This window comes from Octodon degus, unplaced genomic scaffold (genome assembly GCF_000260255.1).
Source record: "Octodon degus isolate 3935 unplaced genomic scaffold, OctDeg1.0 scaffold00040, whole genome shotgun sequence".
Taxonomy (NCBI): Eukaryota; Metazoa; Chordata; class Mammalia; order Rodentia; family Octodontidae; genus Octodon; species Octodon degus.
Window position 1 is genome coordinate 13,621,482 of NW_004524616.1, and position 23,528 is coordinate 13,645,009.

The 23,528-nt window shown below is 43.5% G+C and overlaps 1 protein-coding gene across 4 annotated transcripts in view; it reads left to right on the forward strand.

Moving 5' to 3' along the window:
• The first annotated feature begins 225 nt into the window (after positions 1-225).
• The window catches only part of Znf608 (zinc finger protein 608), a 113,265-nt gene continuing 89,962 nt past the window's right edge, over positions 226-23,528 (forward strand). Inside the window, exons 1-2 of one of the 4 annotated variants that reach the window (XM_023715315.1) lie at positions 226-522; positions 3,759-4,845. In XM_023715315.1, coding sequence (XP_023571083.1) covers positions 3,949-4,845 — 897 coding nt within the window. In that variant the 5' untranslated portion in view covers positions 226-522; positions 3,759-3,948. Of the gene's footprint in view, positions 523-2,141; positions 2,724-3,758; positions 4,846-23,528 lie in introns of those variants that run through there. The other 3 variants (XM_004631326.3, XM_023715316.1, XM_004631327.2) reach the window with 3 other exon arrangements.

Here is a 23,528-nt window from a genome sequence, read left to right on the forward strand (position 1 = left end):
GTTCCTCAACCCCAATCTGGTTGGAAAATAAAACGCTTTGTCTCCACAGCCACCCCCAGCGCACCCCCACCCGCGCGCAGTGTGTGTTTTATACGTGTGTGTGTCTCAGCCCCTCCAGCAGCCAAGAGAAAGCAGCGAGCCAATGAGAGAGCCCGGTTTCATAAAAGCTGCTCGCTGATTGGCCCGATGCGAAAGGGCATTGGGAACAAAGAAAAGTCCCTTTCAGGTATAGAGGCTTAGAGCTCCTTTTGCTTCACTCCCCTTGCGTGTGTTGTGTTTCAGTCCTGATTTCAGTGTTGCAGAACAAGCTTGTTGTGTGTGTGCACCAGGGGGATTTTTGTTTTGTTTTTTTTATTTTAATTTTTGCTTTTATAAAAATACACAGGACAGTCTGACAGTTGATGATCCATCTTCTTTAATAAAAAATTGTTGAAGAGATTATAATTTCCAAAATAAAGCGGCTGCAACCAAACACATTCAATGCAGTTAGAAGGAAAAGGTCAACTCGAGCCCATACAGACCGTAAGTACGGTTGCGTGGTGTGTCTCTCTAGCACTTAGCGGGGACTTCATGCAGGGGAATGCGCGACTTTTATGCATTGAAATGAGGAACTAGTTACAGGGCTTGGCTTTTGCAGTTAGAACGACCCGAGAAGGGTGAGTTTTATTCAATGGAGGGTGAAGCATTTGTAACTTCTTCACACTAATGCAGCTTGACTGGGCACTCGGGATAACTTAAGAGTAAATTACCTTTTGGGCTCCAACCCAAAGAAGGAGGAAGCGACACAGTTACCTGTCCCGCTCCAGCTCTCCAGCGCACCTTGCTCTCCCTCCGTCCTCGCTGCGCGACCCCTCCCCAGCTAGCCAGGAAAATGGGACAAGGGCCGAACGAGCCGATTTCTGTCTCCTGTCACATCCTAGTGCCCAATAATTTAACAGCAAACAAGGGAATATTCACCCATTACATGTAATGGTTATGTTACCGTTTTCCACCTTCTTAAAATGCAAGCAGCAAAAAACACCATTGAGAGAGAGGAGCCCCACCCCACCCACCCCACCCCAGTAGACCCACAAATATTAACAATGGTGCGTTTATTACAGGACCCAGTTTAGGGGCTAACAAGATGGGTTCTTTGTTGAGGACATGGAGGGGTCCCTAAAGTCCGCGGCTTTGGGAGGCGTCCCCTCCCCTCCCCCGGCGCCCATGTCCCTGGCCCCTGGAGAAAGCCTACAAATTGGAGATAAGTTGAGGAAAGGTTTATAAGGTGTTGCTTTAAAACATCTGCTTCGCTCTCGCACTCTAATTTCACTCCTCCGAACTTCCGCGACCGGATCGCCGGGAATGTTTCACATTCATAACTAGAAGCTGAGCCCTGGGGGGCGGGGGAGGGGGACCTTCAGCTTTTTTTTCTAAAGACCAGATCAGTATTTTCTTGATACGCTTGTCACCATTTTTGTTCTCACGACAACCAATTGAGCCCTTGATCCTCACGTGATGTGAAAGGCTCGCACTGTAACCAAATCGCTGCTTTTAGTGGTTGGTTGTGGCTTCACTCGCGCCCATCCCCCGCCCCGCTTCCAGCGCGGCGACTCTGCGCTTCCAATCCATCAACAATTCATTACTGCTTTTAGCTTCCCAGCGCCAGCTAATTAAAAATCCTAAACCCCGCTCCGAGGCCCTCGGACCCAGCCCAGGAGGGTGGGCGGAGGGGGGAGGGGTTCGCGAGGAGCCGCGCCGTGGGCTGCGCGTGAGGGGACTGTCCGGAAAAGGTCGTCTAAAAAAATCTTGTTTTGACTCTAATTATCGAATTACCACATGACTGATTGGCGTGAGCGTAGAGGACGCACCCCCCCCTCCCCCGGACTATACCAGGAACACGGTTCCTTTTTCTTAAAACAACGTAAAACAGGAAAACATCACGTTCTGGGGCTCGAAGCCGCGGAGCCCACGGGAAACGAGGCCCCGAGTGGGTCCCCGGCTCGGCCCCCGCTCCTGCTGCTCCCCACCTTCGCGGCTCCCCGCCCGCTTCCCACCCCCCCTTCCTTCTCTTCCTCCTCCCCCTCCCCCCCCACTCCTCTCCCCCTCCTGGGCTCCTAAGTTAGTTGGAGAAATCAAATCTGTCAGGACGGGCGGAAAAATGCCACTTCCCGACTAACAGGCGGAATCCAGCCCAGATTTTCAGTCCTTTCTTCTTATTCTTTCTTCCCTTTCACTAATTTATCCCGATGTTAGCACATTCTGTCTTGTTACTAGCGGACGCCCGTAGGTTTGCTACATGGGATCATTACTTACTGATCATGGGGACTCTGAAGTCGGGGACTGAAGGCGGAATGAGAAGTTGGGAAAACTTTTTTCTCTAAGCTCCTTTTTTTTTTTTTTTTTTTTTACCCCCTCTCTCTTTTAAACCTATTATTCTCGATGCTTGTTAAGAGGAAAAAAAACCCTTTGGTGCTTCTGTTGTGAATGTGAAACATTATCTTCCAGCTGTACAGTGACACATTTTTTTAAGGAGAAAAGGACTCCTGATCTATTTGCCAAAAGGGGGGGGTGGGGCGGTGGAATAATGCTATCAAGTGATTATTCCGGCTGAGATGTGTTATTTGGTTTCTTCCTTCTTGATCATTTGGTGTTTAAGTAAAATGAGGCACAGGCTTGTTTGCCGAGTGGAGTGGGAAATGCATTTTGATTTGCTGGCCTAATTAAAAAATGATAAAGGATTAAAGGTAAGCAATGTCTATGTGTGTGTATATATATGTATATTTATTTATTTTTTTCTTGACAATCAACTGTTAAAAAGGGGCTGATCCCTTTAAAAACCGTTTTAACTGCTCTTTGTCAAACACACACTCATTTGCGGTCACTGAGGCCACCTTGGCAGATCACTTAAAGTGTATGTCTTAATCAGTTTCCCTGTAGTCTCTAGCACCATATTTAACAGACTGAACAATTCTGTGACCTAGAGAGAGAGTAGACTTGTTTAGATGGATTTTTTTCTCTCAAAAGGCAGATATTTAACCTTTAATACAACACTGTCTTTTTTAGAGAGAAATGTTTTTACCGACATGTGTGTATATTCCAAAAAATTGTATAAACTGTTTGGGAACACAGGATAGGTGGGAGGTTTGTATGTGTATGGGGAATTACTGGTGGTTTTGTGTGTGTGTGTGTGTGTGTGTGTGTGTGTGCTGTTCCTTACTGGGAACAAAAACCAGATTGCCCTGAGACAATTTGTAGGAAGCACTAAAATTAGAAATAAGAAAAATTTACCAACATCCTTTTGAAAACTAGTCTCAGAGAACTTCCAGGGTCTGGTCTTTTAAATTGGAAGAGCTAGTACATGCTTAGGGGTGTTTAATGCCATGGTCCTCTTATCTGAGTGTTCAGGTTGTGTTTCTGGGTTTGAAATATCACATGTACCAGACAAAAATCCTAAACTTAAAAAAAAAAAAAAAAGCCATAAAAACATTTCTGGACTTGAACAGATCCTTAAGATATATTAATGTTTTTTTAAAAAATTTATTTTTGTGCTGCTGATAAAGGGATTTTCTTTTTAGTTAATGTAAGATGCTTACTGTCATGGGAGTGTCTTGGGGGTCTGGTTATTTTCCTTGAAGTGTGATATTGGACTGTGGAGACAATAATACATGAGCCACCTAACTCTACCCTCCCCTGTACCCTTACTGACTCCCCAGTATTAAGCGTTTTTTTATTCTGGTAACACCCAGACAAGAAATATTCGGCTTTTCCCCCCTTCACAGGAGAAGGTGGACCTGGACTGACGGGTGTAAAAATCCCTGGACACATTCGTGGGGCAGGAAAAAGAAGAGGAAGACTGGAAGATTTTTTTTTTTTTTTCTCTAAGAGAAAGCCCAGCGGAGCTAAACGAATGTCCCCTCATCTCCAAAGGAAAGTTCATCGGATTTTTATTCTAGAGAGCCCATCTTCAGGATGTCAGTGAACATTTCTACTGCAGGAAAAGGTGTGGATCCAAATACAGTTGATACTTATGACAGTGGTGATGATTGGGAAATCGGGGTTGGAAATTTAATAATTGATTTGGACGCTGATTTGGAGAAGGACAGGCAGAAATTTGAGATGAATAATTCCACCAACACCACTAGCAGCGGCAACTCTAAGGATTGTGGAGGTCCGGCCGCCAGTGGGGCTGGTGCTACCGCAGCCTTAGCTGATGGCCTAAAATTTGCTTCTGTTCAGCCCTCTGCTCCCCAGGGGAATTCACACAAAGAGACCAGCAAATCAAAAGTGAAAAGGAGTAAAACTTCTAAGGATGCTAATAAATCTCTGCCTTCTGCTGCCTTGTATGGGATTCCCGAGATCAGCAGCCCTGGCAAGAGGCAGGAAGTCCAAGGGCGCCCTGGAGAGGCGACTGGCATGAATTCAGCGCTGGGTCAAGGTGTGAGCGGCGGCAGCGGCGGCAACCCGAACAGCACCAGTACCGGCACCGGCACCTCCGCTGCCACCGCGGGGGCAGGCTCCTGTGGGAAGAGCAAGGAGGAGAAGCCAGGTAAAAGCCAGAGCAGCCGAGGCGCCAAGCGGGATAAGGATGCGGGGAAGTCCAGGAAGGACAAGCACGATCTGCTGCAGAACGGCAGTGGCGGCCCGGCCCCCGGCGCGGGGCCCCTCTATGGCTTTGGGGCCAAGAGCAATGGAGGCGGCGGGAGCCCCTTCCACTGCGGGGGCGCTGGGAGTGGCAGCAGTGCGGCTGCAGGGGAAGTTAGCAAAAGTGCCCCGGATTCAGGGCTCATGGGAAACTCTGTGTTGGTAAAGAAGGAAGAGGAGGAGGAAGAGAGCCACAGGCGAATCAAGAAACTGAAAACCGAGAAGGTAGGATACCGTCGCCTTCCTAGATGTCCCACTCTCCTCTGTGTGCATTTGTGTGGGCTGTGCTTCCCTGTGCTTTCCACCCTGCGTGTTATCCGGTTCTTTGTGAGATTTCTCTGATATACATCCTTTATGTTCAGATTTGATATGGGAGTGTTTTCTCGGGTGTAGTGTTAGGCTCCGGCTGCTGCTGCTGCCGCTGCTGCTGCTGCTGCTGCTGTGGTTCTCGTGTTTGGGTCCCCAGGTGGGAGGGGCTGAGTGAGCTCAGTGCCTTTTGCCTTACGGCCGAGGAGGTGCCTGGCGAGTCAGCGAGTTGCGCTGTGCGTTTAATAGAAACATTGCTTGTGTATCCACTTGACTCTTATCCTGGTTTCTTCCTCAAGGAGCGTTGCCTCGTTTAAATTTACACATCTGTATTTTTGCTAGTGATACGTTCTTGGGTGCAGGTTCAAGTTTCCTCTGTGGTGTGGGAAAGGGAGCATTCTAGTCTGCTTGTCACCTTCGCCCCCCTCATTGTTTTGTTTCTTCAAAATAGTACCCCCGAAGAGTGACCTTGGACGGATCCTTCTATCAGTGGTCCTGATCACACTCCAAGCTTGCTGCTTTGGGTCATTGGTTTCATAACTGCATTAAAACTGGGATGCTTTGGGTGGATGCTAGTACTGTAACTTTGTTTCTTCACTTCCTGGCAAGTAGAGATTTAGGAGTGTTACCCTATCAAGTAGAGTGTCCAGCTCACCAGAAAGCTGCAAGGCCGGTAAGAAAAGTAAACTAGACTTGGTGGACTGATGTTCCTAAGATGCATAGACATAGCCAAAGGGGAGCCAGGAAGAGTGAAGCTAGTTGCAGGAACTGTTCATTGCGTTTATGTGGATAGTCACTTAGGCCACTGGGACCCTTCTTTCCATCTTTGTTGTTGTCGGGAAGTGCAGTTAGGCATTGCCTTGCAAACACTGCTCCAGTGCTGTGCTGCTTGGGCACGGAGACCTCTGTTGTGCCTATGCAGTGCGACGTGTGGGTGCTGACTAATGTCTGGGAACAGAAGATGCCGCATCCCTCAGACAAGCGGGTAGCGAGAGTCTGCCTGGTTTTTCTGGAAAACCCATTTGGGACCAGTTCCACAGTGGTGCTAGCAGAAGGGGTGTTTCTGTCATGTGACCTGTGGCATGGTTGCTTGGGGAGACGCCTACTAAATGATGGGATTCTCCCTCTTTCTGACTTGATTAAAAGGATTAGAATTTACCTAGTGGTAACATGAGTTTAGGTAATTCTTTCTATACAAATCTATGCATAGTTCTCTAAGCCTTTTTGTTTTTGTTTTTATGTGCTCGACATATAGAGTATAAGAATAAAGTTTTGATTTTAGAAGTTGAAGGAGGTTGAAGTATAAAAATACCAAATATAAAAGGATATAGAACTTTTTTGTGTGTTTATTCATTGTCTCTTGGTTAGATAGCATTCTACATTGTTGAATTTAAATGATTTTAAAAAAATCCCAGATTTCAATTTTTACTTCCAAATATATAATAACGTCACATAATTTCTGCCAAGGGCCTTGTGAAGTCTTCTCATTACTTAGTACAGTAAGGCCTTTACCTTTGTTGCCAATGGTCTTCCAATTGCAGCTCTAATCTGCTCTAACTATCTAGATGAATTGCCCTAATCCAGCGCGCACAATGGCTGTGGTTAAGGAGTCAGAGCCATTTGATTGGATTCACTGGCTGCTTGGAATGTGGGAGGTACTGCCCTTTTGCATTCCCCTTAGCCTTTTAATCTTCCAGCCAAATGTTCGCATTCAACAATTTTGTTTAGCTGGCAATCGGAGCATTTCAGGATCTCAAAGGCTGCTGTCATGGCAACTGAGATTAGAGCGCAGTGTCGCTTCTCCAGTTTTTGTGTTCTTTTAGCTTTCCCGTCACAGAGGAAACTGGATGGAGAATGGGAGAATTAAATTATTCATATATGTGCACCTCTTCTTCAGTCAGAGCAGTATAAATGTGATCATATGAATTACATAAATGAAAAGTAAACAAGCCATGGTTGGCCTGGGTGGTGGTGGGGGGACAGGCACTGTGCTTAGAATCACTCCTGTCCCAGCGTGGGAAGGAAGGGGTGAGGCCAACTTCTCTCCCTGGTTTGACCCAGAGTTCTTGAGGATCACTTGGGGGGGGCGGGGTTGGACCCTGCGGTGTTAGCCATTCTTGGCAAGCTGGTGTGTTGGCCCAGGATCGCAAACATATTCTGTGGGCCTTTCCTCACTTCCACCTCACCACAGGAGTGCATGGCACTCCTGGGCATGAATGCCACCGTGGGAAGGAACCCTTATTCCACCAACTAGTGGTGGTGTCAAATTAGGCTTCAATTTAGAACATCCTTCGTAATAAAGTGAGTATACTTGTCTAGAAAGTGAAGATTTATTAGGCCTTAGCTGACAAAAATGTTTCAACTTGGAGGCATCTTGCAGAAAGATTTTTTGGGTCAATTTATGTGATGTTTCATTTCAACCTTGCTTATCTGGGGTGTGTGAAGAAAAAGGACCTGAAGAATGGATGTGATGTTCAGTAATCACATGGCACCACATCCAAACGCCAAGTAGGAAGGGATGTGTGTGCACATTTTTTGCCCCAGTGCTTTGAATGTTCGCAGGAGGGTCACAGGGCTGCTGTCACTGCTTAATTTTCCCACCATGCTTACAGGTCTATTTTTGGTCTGTTTATTCTGTTTCTTTACTATACAAAGTCATGTAAAACATGATAAATTGGACCTTATGAAACCTAATTAAATCAATGAGTGTTCTACTCCTTTTTGTGGAAACCACAAGTATGCTGTAAAAGTCGCCACTCCCTTAGTACGTGAACAAAATTCAAAACATGCCGTAATTCTAAGATGTTTGAGTTGTGTTTCTGTAGCCCATTTTGTGGTTAAGCCACCAGTGACACGTCTGAATAAGTAGATTTGATGGGTTGGTTTTTGGATGTTAAAACCTGCTTCCACCTTCTCTGTCCTTTCTTTTGAAGCATAATAGGAGCTCTTGATGTATCCTCTTTACTCAGTTTTGACTTATCAGAGAGGCAGACATTTAGCTGAGATAAATAGTTACATAGAGTTCTGTATATACACTTATTTGATTGCTGGAACATTTTAAAATACATGGCAAAAATTCTTAAATGCAGCTGATATGTAGAAGTGAAAGACCAGAAGGTCACATAGCTATAGTTTAGGATTCTATTCAGTACATATTCCAAGAAGAGAATTACTTCTGTAATATCCTATTACTTTCATTAATATGGGCCTTGTCATCCTAAAAGGAGTGTCTACAAATGGACCTGCCTGTGAAGGCTAGCATTCATTTTGTTCTCTTGTAGAAGCCTTTTACACCTCATTTGGGAATTCTGGCACATTTTCTAAGTGAGGGTGTGAGCTGTTGAAGAATGTATTTTGATTAATGAGGTTTTTTTAAAGCTAATATGCCCCACCCCCACGACAGTCTGCCCCCCCAACGACAGTCCCCCCCACACACACTATGTTTAGAGTGCAGTTTATGCATGGTGAAATAAAGGGCAGGAAGGTCACTTGGTATAATTAAAGAACAAAGTCCATTGTTGTTGGACAGCACACTGTTTTGAAAGCTACATAAGAGATTTAGCTGTTAAAAACGTTGGTCACTAAGGGTGGGTGCCAGTCAGCGCTGACTCAGCTCCTTAGTTTTCTGTAGGCTTCCTTGGAGGGTGATCGGGCTCTTTAAGGTGGGTCCCAGGGAGCTGCCCTTTCTTTAAGAAAGGGCTTTGTGAGAACCCATGTATTTGTAGTATTTGTGTGATCAGGCCAATCACTGAATTCTGGAGATTAGTATTTGAAATGTTAAATTTGTTGGGGAGATTAAACATGTCCACAACTGTTCCAAAATTGAGCTAAAGGAGATAATATATAGTAACTTTTAATAACTTTGCAAATAGTCTGTAAAACAAAAATGGGGGGAGGAATTGATTGTCCAAAAGTCATGAGGTTAAGAATGCTCCTCAAGTGAAATTGCAAGACTGCAAGATGGTTTTAATTAGAGGGTTATAAAGACTTATTTTTTCCTAAGCAGCATTTTATAGTTAGTAAATGAAATGTATGCCGAAAGTGCTAAGCAGAAATCTCCCTAACCACAGAGGTGTTCAATAACCAGATTTAAAAAACATGGAAAGTACCATCTGTTCTTCGTTTCCAGCATGAAAAACAGGGATTGAATGGCTGAGATTTGCTCCAATTTTGACGGTGTCTGCTTTTTTTTTTAATTTAAAAAAGTTCACCTGGTACTTCATAGAAACTTGAAATTGCAGTAATATGAGTAACACTGTGAAAACACATGTTCCTACATTTATTTTAACCAGTTCCACTTTTATTCAAAAGATTTCCAGAAGCTCAGCCCTTGACCACTTTGTAATAGTCACTTGGTTTCTTCAGCACTCACATTGAGGGAGTTGCTTCTTCAAAGCTCTATTTAGTCAGTACCTGAATTATTCTGTCAATTTTTCCCCTGGGGGCAAGGGAGGTCTCTCCCTGCCTCACCCTGGTCGGCATTTATCAGTGAATCTAATTGTATGTGGTAGTAGGGGTAGACTGGTGTTTACTGTACATAGCCCACGTTCCAGTTTAGAGCTGCAGGCTGCAGGATTGTTGATGACAAGCAAAATATTCTTTAAAGGGTAATTTTTGAGTCCTTGACTTTTAGACACTTAAGATTCTTGGTACTGGGCTTTAGTAAGAGCTCTGGGTAAAACATTATCCGGCCTTTGTTTGAGGTCTTTTATTGAAGCTAATGACTGAGCTTGTGCCTCCCTGAGATAAATGACATTATCTCTGAGTGGGCTGACAGGAAACAGACATGTTAATGGTGAAGCTGCGGGGAGGATCTGCTAGGGTTCTGACAAAAGAGTTGAGAAGGGACCCCTGGTTGTGGTCATTAGCACATAATGCATTCTTGCTCTTTCTAAGAGGCCCTTGATAATTGCAAAGCTATTTTAGCCACAAGCACTTAAATCATAAATCTACTACTCCTAGTTCCTTTGCATCCTTAAAAGTAGCAAAGTAATGTGTTTTTGTTAACAAGTGTCTATCTGGCTTTCTAACACAGTGGCAGCTCTAGGCTCCAGGGCAGTAGTAACATTTGGGAGAGCTGTATGTTGAACTGTTTTTGTTTTGTTTTTTTATGTATTTGGTACAGGGTGTTAAACTTTTTATCAGATGGGTTCATTCTTTGTCTTTCAACTTTCACTAGCGGTCGATGCTTTAATAAGGCAAAAAAAGTGGTTCCAAAGCTGAAGAGAAGTCATTTTGATATTTGGAAGATGTCTCTTGGGAAGGAAGATGAAATATCTTTTCATAAGCTGGTAAAAAGATTTTGCTCAGTGATGTGAATGTGATGAAACCTGCCTTTTGAAATATATGTTTAAAAAATCATAGGTATAATTGAGTTCCAGTGCAGCTTAAACTCTTCTTGAACAAGGGTAATTGCCATGTTGAACACACTCTAGAGGTGTGTAAGACGTGGAAGGCTCATGTTAATTTATTCGTTAATAGTAACTACTGAAAGTTTTCATAGTAATTACTGTAGCATAACATAGTTTTGCCAGTGCTCTGAACTTGTCAGCAATCTGAACATCAAGAATTTTCCCTGAACACTAGTTTATTTGTGAATTACTTGTATGGCATCCTGGGTAATGTAGAAGTGAGAATAAAGGAAATTCTAGACTTTTCTTGTTAGCACCATCATAGTGGACATAACCCTTCTTCCCTAGGATTGTTGTCAATAAGTAGGAACAGTACCTGCTGCATCATTTAAGCTTATAGGGAAAGGGAATAGATAAAGTTTCTGCCTCAGTAATGACCTCGGTTGTTCTAGAGTAATATAGGGATTGTACTGGTGCCTCGTAACTCCTGTTTCATAGATGGGCACATTAAGTTAAAGTGATGGGTAAAGATGTGGATTGTGAGTATTAGGTGGTATGGGCTTTGTTCTCTAAGATACAAATAGAACCTAAAAGTTACCACTGATTTTGGGATCCCCTCTTTTGGATAGTAGTCCCCCCCTTGTGTTTTTCAACTGAAATTTCAGTAGTGACTGCTTGCTTTCTGTTATATGTTCTTTTTAATTTAAGCAAAAGCTTTTGGCAATTGCAACAAAACCACTGTAATGAAAGGTTGGTAAACTATTTATAGTTGACTGACTAGCAGTTGGGCTGTTTGTAACCTTATTTTGAGAACTTGGGGGTATTCAAGATGGTAAGACTCACATTTTGTTGCTAAAGCCAAAGGCTGCATATTTGCTAGATTTTGCTTAGCTACACTTTCAGGAATACATACACTTTTTTTTTCTTTCGGTACTGGGGATCGAACTCGAGACCATGCACTTGACAGGTAGGCACGTAGGCCACTAAGCTATCTCCATGGCCCAACACCTTCAGGAATATAGTAGAAGAATTTTTTGCACCAATAAATGAAAAGCTCATATGGCAGATATATTTTGATTGGTCAGTGGGCCTTGAGCCACAGGTACTGCATGATATATTCAGGACAATTTTTTTGGAAATCCCTAGCACAGGTAAATGAAAATTTAAAAGTATGTAATTGTAATGGAGAACTCAGTGGAAGAGTATTTTAGTTAGAACTGAGGTTTCAAAGCTTCTTTCTTCTTTCTCACTCCCTTCCCAGTCTGATTATTCTTTGTGACTATTCTTGCTCTACTACTGACAGTCTACCTCGCGGGAATCCTCAGTGTCAGCGAGCACCTTAAGAAAAATGTGCCTATGGGGACATTTAAGCATATTCCAATAATGCTGTATGAATGTGGCTTTTACAGTTGGAGAGTAAATAAAAATATATCGATTATATTTTGTGTTATACATAATGATTTTAGAAAGCAGACATTTAGCTTGTGGAATTGGCTTATTATGTTAACCAGAGAGCAGATGGCATGGTGCCACAGACGTATAATTTTACTTAAAGGGACTTTTAAGGTTTTGATGTGTTTTCTTTTCTTCTTATTTCCCTGATGGCTTCTTTTTATTGAAGGGTAACTTAAGGAGACCTGGTAGCAATTTTACTGCTTTCCCCTGACAGTTTGAAATAATAGCTTGGTCTTTGGTTGTGCTGATCTTCTACTAGTCAGCTTGATTCTGGTTTTTGTCATGTGGCAGTGAATTTTTTTTTTTTTAAGTGTTTCTAGTCTGTTTTAAGAAATGGACTCTTTTATATGCTTCAATTAGCAACAGACGACAGAGTTCCAGTTGGCCACACTTTCATGAAGTCCTGGAAGTCACTGTTAGTCCTTTTGATTAAAGAAAACTGGTTTGGTTTCTTAGGAAAGCACTTCTGGCCCCTGGCTGCTCACCGAACACCTTGTTGCCCTTCCCATTAGTCACCAAAAGTTCAGAGGTCATGTCTAAATTGTTCCTAGTTAGGTGAGCGGCCTTTCCCCCCTCGGAGGGTGGCACTTTGGGTTACTCCATTCACCACACGTTTGAATTCATCTGGCTTAAAAGGTACCATTTGTTTCTGTGCCTAGATTCTACATTCTTCACCTAAAATATCATCAGACTGGAAAGCACCCTCCCCTTTGTTTCCCCAGAACGTGCACAGCCAGACCCCATTACTTGTGGATTTCCGATCACCTCCTAGGCAGATTTTATGCATGGCGCATATTAAAAACAACGTTTGAATTGGGCCTTGGACTGGTCGGATTGAGCCCTTGGGTTTCCATTCTTCATGAAGGACTGTTTATTTGTGCGTGGTGCACCCAGGACATGGGTAATGCTATCAAATCTGTGCTTTCTTACAGGCTTATGACCAGAACAGCAGCTCTTAGCTGTGTGCTCCTGCTTTTAGTTCTTTGCCAACTCTTTTGTGATGGAAATGAAGCCAGAACTTAATCTTTGCAACTAGGGGGAAAATAGGCACAGGTCGAAACTGACCTCTGAGCCAGTTCGGAAGGACGCAGTGATTATAAAAAAAGAAAAAGAAGTGAGAAGTAGAGAAAAGTAGTTCGGTTCAACTTTTGCGTGAAGATAAGCAGCAGACAAGTGCAATTTTGACAAAACGGAGGCTGTCCCCAAACCTGACTTGTTATTCCTTTGTACTGCGAGAGGTCTTAAATAACTCATGAAAGGCGATTCACATTGCAAAATCTTTAAAGTTCTCCGAGGGGGGAATTTAAGTTAGGCAATAGTGCTTGCTTCAGCTGCCCAAAGGGAGCAGCATAACTTTAACCCAAGCGATCGGGCCTTCAGCACCCCTCCACTGGGGGGGATCCTCACCCCAGCCCTCCGCCAGCTTCGCTCAGGATGCGGCAGCAGATGCCAGACCCCGGAGTGGAAAGCACGCAGCTGTTTGCGTCGCTCCACGGCTGTGCTGTCCTCCGGCCTGCTCTCCTTCTCCCTCCTTTCTTCCACCCTAAAAACAAAGGCGTCTTCTTTTTCCGTCCCTCGCGTCCCCGGGCTGAGCAGCCCGCAGTTTCCCAGCTCCTCGGCTGGCTGCAGCGCTCGGCAGAGCCCGCCGCCTTTTCTCCCCGAGCCGCTGGAGCCGTTGGGGGCGGGGCGGGGGCGGGGCCGGGCTGCGCGCTCCCGGGGGCGGGGACGCGCCTTGCTCCCCTCCCGGACCCGTTTATGGCCCCGAGCGCTGTAAATCTGTCAGCTCTTCACGACGCCTTCACCTCTTTCTTCATTTACTCCAGCTTCTAGTTTGACAACGTTCCCCTGAGGCGGAATTCTAATCTGCTTCCAATTAGTTGCAAAATGTGACTGAAATTTCCACATTATGACTGCTGTTTTACTTGCACGCACACATCTAGAAACAAATTAATGCTCTTGAATATTTATTTTTTGAGCCCTTGAATTTACTCTAAGAGGAAGGGTTTCCAACAGCTTGGAACGACTTTCAGGGTTTGCACCCCGCCAGCCTCGTACTCGGGGTGTATTAAACCCAAACACCAGGACTGTTGCTGGGGTCGGTACTCATCCCTTAGTGAGCCTTAAACATAGTTTTAAGATTTTCCGAAACGTCCTGCATCTGTTTAAATTTTACAAAAATAAATGTTGTAGTGTTTCTAAAATAAACAAAACGAGGATGTTTGGCTAAGGAAGGGTCCCTGCGTAGAGTTTTAATAGAACACAAGCACACACAAATTTACTTTTAAATATAGCTCAAGTATGTTTGGCCAAAACACAGAGACCTTTGTTCTACATTTTTGAATTCTTTCATCTGATGTTCAAAAGCTGTAAATCCAAATACACGAATAGGGTGATTAGTTGACTCGGCACATGCAAGGTTACTGGGCAGTAATTGTGCTCCAAGTTTGTACTGGTCCCTGGAGCAATCACCCTAGGCTGCAGAACCCTTGGGTTGCCATAGGCTTAGTGCTGGGATGTAAATCCTCTCTGCTGGCTTCTAATCCACTGCTTAGAGAGCAGACTGGCCTCCGAGTTTTGGGGTAGTCTTATTATGAGGGACAACAGTACTCCACCTAATTCAGTTTTCTCCTTTCCGTGATTGTTTTTTTCTTTTTACACACATAGATGTTGGTCTACTTGCTTGTATGTAAACATTAAAGTGGTTTACTTCGGAGTTGATGAGGAAGACAAGACAACGGTTTTGTTACTTGTCTAGAAAAATACTTCGTTGAGTACTGTACAGGAGAATTTTAGTACCTGGACAGTGACTCTAGCCTAGTATTTACAGATAGGTGGTACTCCTTAAGTTCAAGGGTATAAACAGTCAAATTTACTGGTGCATTTTATAGTAGCAAATCCTCAAGCATGCTGGCAGATTGATATCAACAGTAATAATGGGCTTTAAAGAGGTGTGAAGGACTTTATTGATGGTAAAGTGGTTATGTTGGTCATATCACTCCATACTAGTTCATAAGTTACACCTTCTCGTGTAAATGGATTGCATCCCTTGTTTTTTTTAACACCACTGTGAAATATAACCATAAAACTATATTGATTAATTTTTACTGTCCTTTATGTGCTGTTTTCAATCTCTGTAATCAAGAGGTGGAACATTTACTATTTTTAAAAAATCTTATACATTATTTAAATGATTTCATGGAGAAAACCCTTATACTTTAGCTAAACCAGAATTCTACAAAAGGGGTCTTTTTTTATTGCTTTTCTTTTTCTTACTCAGTGACTAAACTTTTTTTTTTTTAGGTCAGATTGAAATCCATAAAAATTTAAAATGTGAGCCTTTCAGATTGCAGAAACCTCCTGGGTTTAAAAAAAAAATAGTAGCCCCATAGCGAAATATTCACAATGGGCCTGATTGTGGTAGCCCCTCAACTCCTGGGGTTCACTAATTACCCTTTAATGAGGTCAGTCTGCCCAGGCTTTTTTCCTACCTTGGGAGGAAAAGCACACAAGACAGTTGGAGTTCAAGTGGATCTTGCTGCATTTGCAACTTAGCATAACTGCTTTGAAGGCCTCCGGGGCGCTTAATTGGGGCCAGGCATTTTTGTTTTGGGGGAAGACTACACACAGCTCCTCGTTGTGTGCGTAGAAGCTACTGTGGATCTTGGAAGCATTACATACTTTTGTTGATGGTGCATAGTTTTATAAACTCCAAATGAGCTTATTGCCCTGTAACCATTGGGAGAGCTAAATAATAGAAGAACCTATAAGTCTCTGGGTTGGACAGCCTCCAAACAGTTTTTTTTAAGAGACAAATGAATGATTTAATTGTAGAGCAAACCACTTGTTTACAGATTAAGACTTATTCGGTCACTAAATACTATGGACTAGGAGGTGAAAGAACCAGGCCGTAACGCACAGAAAGTGAGTGTCCAGTGGTAAGTTTTGCCATCAAGCTCAGCCATTGTTTACCCCCTCCCTCTTTTTCCACAAAGGCAGCAGAAGAAGAATTAATTGTTGAATGGTGAGAACTGCCTGGCCCTGTGCAGCTTCTAGGCTGCAGAGAAAGAGAAGAGGAAGAAGGAGGCAAATTGTTTTTTTTTTGTGTGTGTGTGTGGTTTTTTTTTTTTTTTCTTGGTGCCTGATTCAGAAACTAAGACCTTAGGATCCTTTTAGCTCAGAGAGGGATTAGGAGATAGTCCTTGAATTCTCCTGTTTGTTGGAATGAGGGGAATGATGATGGTGGCCCTCAGAGTAGGAGAAAGGTGTGTGGGAAAGAGGGCAGTGGAGAGAGGCCCTTTGTCACCAAGCCCTATACAATGCTTTCTCATGAATAGCAGGGACCCTTTGCAGGAATCCCCCCTGCTTCATTCGTTAGTAGCTGTGTCCGTGAATAGAAAGGGACTCTCCAGCAATGGCAGCCAAGTGGTGTGGCAAATTTGTGTTTGTTGGAATAAGCACTTGCCTGGCAAGCACAAGGGCCTGAGTTCAATCCCCGGTTCCAAAAAAAAAAAAAAAAAAAAAAACTTTTAAAAGGACTGAATTATATTTAAAAATAGAAAATGAGAATTTATGACATTTGTCCCCATAGTAGATGAAGTTCATTTTTCTAATCTTATGAATAAATAAGCTTAGGGGAATCTCTAGTAAGTGGTTATGTTTGGCACTGCCATTCGAAACCCTCGCCAACTCACTATTTTTATTTTTACATTAATCTTGGGAGTGTAACCCTTTATCTCAAACTGCTCTTTTGTGTATAAGTTGTCACCCTTGCTGATAGCTCAGGATATAAGTGTTGTTTCAACAGAAAGCCCTCATGTTGTGTCTGCTCCGAAGAAACCCATCCCTTCTTCGCATTAGCGTCATTTGTTCACTGCTTGATATGTGCTTGATCAGCTGAACTTTTGCTATCTTCATTAGCTTGTGGTGAACTTGTTTTTCTTCCTTTAAATTCTGGTTCCACTGTATTGGGATTGTGGTCCTTCAGAAATGGCGTGAGTTCTGAGTCCAAATCCCAGCTGACAGCTCAGAGTCCTGCAAAGCCTTGTGTTTTCTGTGGAGGTGTTGTGCGGTAGGGTGGTGGGAATTGAGAGGCAAACGTGGTGCAGAAGATTAGATCTATGTGGTTTCAGAATTGTCAGTCTCTTAGTCACTTTTTAATGAGCTTTTCTTTATTTTTAATGCTTTTTTTGTTTTTTAGATTTATTTATTTATTTACTTGTTACAGGGTCTCACTCTATACAACTTGGACTCGTAGTGACCCTCCTGTCTCAGTTTCCCCAGCTCTGGGGTTATAGGAGTGCACCAAAACTCCAGGTTTCAGTGGCCAGCTTGGCATGGGGCCAACATGGCACGGGGCCACATTGGCATGTATATGCAGTACCAGGGGTCGAACTCAGGTCCTTGTGTTTGCCAGGCAAGTGCTTAGGCCACCACGCTATCTCCCTGGCCTGATGCTTTTTTCTTAATATTTTCTATATTAATGAAGACTGAATTTTACTTCCATGAGCATCCAGCATAATTTTCAAAATTTCAAACTTTTGAATCTTAAACTCAGCACTGTCATTGTTACTAAGACCACATTTGTGAAAACACAATAAAAAAACTCATATTAAAAAGTATCTTTTATCAAAGTGGTAAAATTCTGCAAATGCTTACCTAAATGTGATTTCTTTGGTCATGGTTTGAATGTTAATATGTGTTCGATCTAGTTTTACTTAGCAAACCAAGATAAGTGAAAAACTGAAAAAAAAAACCCAAAAAACCCTTGATTCCCATTAATATTTATGACAACCTTGAGGCTGTGTAAGCTTGAAATCTCCCTGCAGTTTTAATCTTTCCTAGGAAGAAAGCTTTTACCAAATTGTTGGTGTATCCATCATGTAAATGCTTGTGAGGATTTAGAATGCACACTACCTAAACATGCTTTCTGTTTCAGCAACTCTTCTGGTGTTCACATGCTGTGTAAGAGGGAGCAGATGCTGAGCTTGCTTTCTTTTAATTTATGTGGTACCATGGTGGACCAAGGATCTGCAAACTGCGGTACAGGGTTACAGGATAAATCCTGAGGGGACTTGACTGACCTTATCAGATACAAAAGTTACGTTTCTTGTTATACAGGTCTTACTTTATCTTGGTCTTAACCATCCAGCAGAAAAGTATAAAAATGAGGTAGATAAAGTAAAGCCATATTAATATGCTGAGCTGTGAAAGGCTCAAGTCAACAAATTCTGTGGATAATCCACTACTACTATTGTGGAGTGATGGACTGTGTTGGATTGTTTTTCTGAATTCACGCACCTATAATATTTAGATGCCAATGGAACACCCATTTCTGACAAGACTAAACAAAAAAAGGCGATACAAAGGAAGGACCATTTTGTATTTGTGTATGCAGAATAGTTAGGATAGATATATAGCTACTTTCGCTTAATTCAGTGAGATGAAAGATTTGCACTAATAGTGTTTGGACAGGTTATTCTGTCTGCATCTTGTACTACAGATAACCACTAAGAAGATAACAATGTACAATATATTAATTATTGAAGCTGTCCTATTAATAAGTTTTGAAACTGTCTCATTGATATTTGTTTCTCAATAAAATAAAATTTAAAAAAAATTATGCGGTATAGGGTCTCGCTCTGCAGTTTAGACTTGTAGTGGTCTTCCTGTCTCAGCCTCCCCAGTGCTGAGATTACAGGTGTGCACTGCCATGCCTGGCTCCAGGGCCAGCTCTCCATGCTTTCCTGAGGATCGAATTCAGGACCTTGTGCTTGCCAGGCTCTCTCCCCACTCCAGCTCTCTCCCCACTCGAGATGCTGAGCTGTCTGGCTCTTTAGAACGTAATATTGACGAGCGCTTCTTGTCAGTTCTGCAAGTTAAGAAAAAGTTTATATTTTTGCAGTGCTGGGCAAGAACCCAGGGGTGTGCGCATGCTGGAAGGTGGCCCACCACTGAGCCACTCCTCCAGCCCTCCTCATGCCCCCTTGCGCTTTCCTCTTGAACCTGGTTTATGTAGTGTTCAAGTGGATCCCTGTGGTTGTCCACTTCAAATGTGAAAGGAGAAACAACTAACCTCTAAAATGCACTGAAAGTCATTTTTATAAACCTGATTATGCCAAAGTTTAATACCTCTATCTTAGCTCATATTAAAGGCTTAAGGTCTCCTTTGAAAAACCAGCCTCTGAATCTATAAGCCTGCAACAAAGTCCCTTGTAAAAACCAGCATTTCTCCATTTCCCCGGCAGTAGTACAGCTGCAGAGTTACTTTGAGCAGATAATCCCGTCCGGTTTTAGATTGATGGAAGTTCCGTAATTTCTGCATTTGTGTTCTGATTATTGAATGACAACACAAGATCACTTGTCTTGTTATGTTTCAACTCTCTTAAGTATATTAAATCTTAAACATGCTGAGTTTTCTTCTGTGACATTTGTAGTGAACTCTGAAGAAGGTGGAAAGACTTCTGCACTTGAAAAAGTGTAGAAAATGCTCCCTATATTTAACTGGCACTTGTGTTGGTGCTCAGTACCTAGGTACAGCCCTCTCTGGGTGAGCGGCTTGCTAGAGCACACCGATCAAGAGTCAGAGAGAGTTAGATGGCGGTGGAAGAAGCAGACACTTTCTACTGTTATCTATAAAGTAAGTCCTAAAAGGCTTTTTGTTGATGTTTGTTTTGATTTTAAGAATTTCCTTTTGGGTTTTTTGAAACTCATTTTGAGGACGAACAGAACAGTGCTGTCTGAGCAGAGTTCTGTCCAGTGCGTGTAGCTGCCACCGTGCTATTTGAGCCAGAATGTGTGTGCATAATTGGAGAGATTATAGGAGAGGGAGCGCTCTGCTGCGGTAGATGTGGTCTAAGTCCCGCGCTGAGCATAGAATTTAGTTTCTCAGCTTACCCACAAAATCTGTGACTAATTTAGTGAATGTGAAGATTTTTGCCCAGATGGTTAGGTTTAATTGTAAAAACTGGAAAGATTTCAAAGTACCCTTTGGAGAAGCATGGAAAACAACACGTAAACAACAAAAAAGAATTGAAAGTATCTATGAGTCACTAAACATAGCACGTATATATTATAAATACACATAGCTGTATAAACTTAAACATGTACACACGTGTAAGGCATGGAAGAGCTTGCGAATTGATCGCAACTGCATGGACAAATAGGATCTGTGAGTGCAGTGACTGGAAGGTTTAAGGAGCTACTAGAGTTTTTTCCTGGCGTTTTCTGCCATGTGTGTGTTTGGCCCTTCCTGGGCCCGGAGCTGCCTTCCTCGCCAGCACACAGAAGCGGCTCTTTCAGTCCCTGGTTGTTTTCGGTCAGTGCGCTCCGACAGCTGCCTCCCCAAACCTTAGGGGGGACCCAGCCTCACCCAGGACTCGTTTAGCTAGCGTTCTCTGTCCGAGGGGCTCTGTGAAGCCAGGGCTGCTTTGGTTTGTCCACCTTTTGGCTGTGTAACCCCAAGAAGAAGTAAGCAAGGGTGCAGAAAAGAAGAGGTGGACAGTGACTGGTACTAATCAGGCCCTGCTTCCCGCAGTGTTGCTTTCTCTTCACACTTCTTGTCTCTGATGGCAGTATCAGAATGAGTGTGCTAACCTGAGTCAGGACCTTGGAGCTTCTCAAGGCCTTCTCCTTACATTGTTTCTTGTGCAGATCACAGCTCAGAGGACAGACATTGGCCCTCTTCCCTGTTGTAGTCAGGACACTGCTGGCCTAAACCATGAACCCATGAATACCCATTCAAGTTGGTAGCTAGTAGAGTTCTAGAATGAACTTCACTTGTGTGACCTGTGATTGCGGGAGGAAAGAAGAGTACTGTGACTTGGGGCTTCAGAAGTAGCAGGACAAAGCGATGTGGGGCTATTCTGTTGATAGCATCTACTTTGGTGGAGTAGCTTGGGGTCTATGGCACAGAGCTCCTCTATGATGCAAGTGTTGGGGACACATTTTTGAGTATAAGAATGGAAAAGTAGCCACATATTTACAAATAACTTCATAATGTTCAGAAAGGGTGGAGAACTGAGCTAAATTTTTATGCATGTTATGTTTACCATATACCAATTGCTTTAATATTTGATGAAAAAGTCCTTAGCATTTGGAGTTGGCCCAAGGAAGGAAGAGCTTGAGGATGTCTCATGTATCAAGGAAGATGAGCAAAAGGCCAGAAGTGTTGGGATAGTGATTTTCAGATTCAAAGATACCTGCGTAAGAGGGGTCTGGAGAAGGTGCTTCCCGCGGGGAAGCCCGTGTCCTCTGGGAGGCCATTATCACCAGTAGTGGGGCAGAGAAGAGCAGCAAGGCCGGCCACCCAAAGTGGATGCAATCTTTGCTGAGCCCTTTGGCCAGCTGCCTTTAAAAAAACATCTTTCGTGCCTGCGATCCCAGCTACCTGAGAGGCTGAGACAGGTAGACCCCTGGACATCATCAGTGAGACCGTATCTCAAACGAAAGTTAAAAAAGAGCGAGGATGTAGCTCAGTGGTAAGAGCAGTCACCTATCATGTGCAAGACTTTGGGGTTAATTCCAGCATTGAAAAACAAACAAACTTTCATTTTTATCTTCATTTTATCTTCTATGTTCCTGTCTGCTTAGAGGTGATTTTCTGTGTTTATCAAGAGCTGTGGTCTTGGGCTGGCCAGATAGCTCAGCAGATTAAAGCGCCTGCCTAGGCAGACGCAGGGATTGGGGTTTGATTCCCTGCTTGCTGGGCCAACTCCACCCCCCGGGGCAAACTGAGACAGTGATATGTGTTAATTATTTTTGTATTTTAGGGAAGGGTCTACAGGGTGTTCAAGGTCTCACTACTAGATCAGACTGGTACTGATCCACCTGTTTACAGCTTCCCAGGAGCTGGGATTACAGGTGCATGCCACCATGCCCAGTTTCAATTGCCCTCAGCGGGGCTGGCACAGCAGGCCCATGGATCAAACCCCCGGCCCCTGCACCTGCTTGCAGATGCTTTAGTCTGCTGAACCATTTGGCTGGTTCTAACATTCATCTGTTGAACAATCCTTCAGTTTGTGCTAGGACCCTGTCAGAGGAGGAGAGTTTTCCTGATGCCTACATGTTACCTTTTTGGTGCTTATCTTTCCTGCATATTTGTAAAGTTGACTTGGGGATAGCTTCTTCATAGGGGTTCCTTAAGATACTTGGAGATGGAATTAAATTTGCAAAGGATGAAGTTGAAGCAGAATCTGACATAGTTTTATTTTTTCCTCTGATTTTTTTGGAGGGCGTGGTTTACCGGATTGAAACTCGCAAACTTTATGCTTGTCAGGCAGGCATTTCTGCCACTGAACTGTATTCCTGGCCCTTTCCCCCTAGTTTATTAAAAGGAATTTATAATTGACATAAAGTGGGCTAAGGAGATAGCTCAGCAGTCTAAGCGCCTGCATTGTAAGTGCAAGGACCCTGGTTCGATCCCTGGTGTGGTATGCCATGCTGGCCCCAGAACACCAGATGTGCTGTGCCGGCCACCAAAACTGGTACCAAAAAAGAAAAGAGTGATAAATAAATAAATAAATAAATAAAGTATGACTGACACATACACTCTCTTGTTCCATAAGACAGACTTGAGAGGATGAGTATCATATGCTTCTGCTTCTCATATCTGTTAATACCTTTTAATGCACATGATAAAATTGTTTTGGGGACTAAAGATAATGTGCATAGCTGAACAAGATGCTGTGAAGGAAGCCATACAAGGTTCAGGTCACAAAACTTCCAGTTAGAAAGACGGTGGTGGTGACAAACTTAGTGCAGTCTGTGTGAGCGGTGGTACCTTTTATTTCCTCGGAAACTTTGGTTTGGGCAAAAGAGAACTTGAGCCTGACAGAACACATGTCTTGGGCTGGCCAAATAGCTCAGCGGATTAAAGCGCCTGCAAGCAGGCACAGGGGCCTGGGATTTGATCCCTGGGCCTGCCGTGCCAGCCCCACTGAGAGGGCAAGTGGGACTGGGTGTGGTGGTGTGTGCTTGTAATCCCAGCTCCTGGGAGGCTGTAAACAGGTGGATCAGTACCAGTCTGATCTAGTAGTGAGACCCTGAACACCTTGTAGACCCCTCCCTAAAAAAAAAAAAAAAAAAAAAAAAAGAACACGTCTTTGCGTTGGAAGCCAGCAACCTTCGAGGCCAGAGATGGTGAGGCTTTCAGAGACTGAGTGCCCAGACTGCAGCCCCAAACCCCCTTACTCGCTGCAGAATAGCAGTGCTGCAGTTGAACCTGAATACTCTGGCTTTAGTTCAGAAAAAGCAACTCATACATTAACATCTTTTGTCTTAAAAGAAAAACACAGTAACAGAACTTTTAATGATACAAACAAATGTATTGGATTGAAAGATAATAGTTTGCATTTGGCATGCTTCTGCACAAAATGCTGATGAAGTGTGGATTTTGACTGGGGTCCCACTCACACACTGATAGAGAGGGCCCCGTGTGCCAGCTGCTGCATGTGTGCTGTGGGGTTGCTACCACTCTTGGAGGACACAGTGGAGAAGACTTGTTTATTAGAAAAAGAGTGTAGGAGATGTGCCTGCTTGTTGCAAAACTCTTTGGTTTGGTTTTTCTTTAAGACTTTGATGCTAGGAACTACACACAAAGGATGAGGCTGAAGCATAGATCTGACGTAGCCATGGTTTTGTAGCTCTATTACAGGTAGAGGTGTGTGGAGTATGAGACGGAAACAGGGAAGAGCAGATTCCACAGCCTATGCAGGATGAGGGGAAGAGCAAACCTCAGTCCCTGGCTGCTCTTCCTGGGAGCTGACTGGATGCTGATGTTCTTCCTGGGTGCCCTTCCTG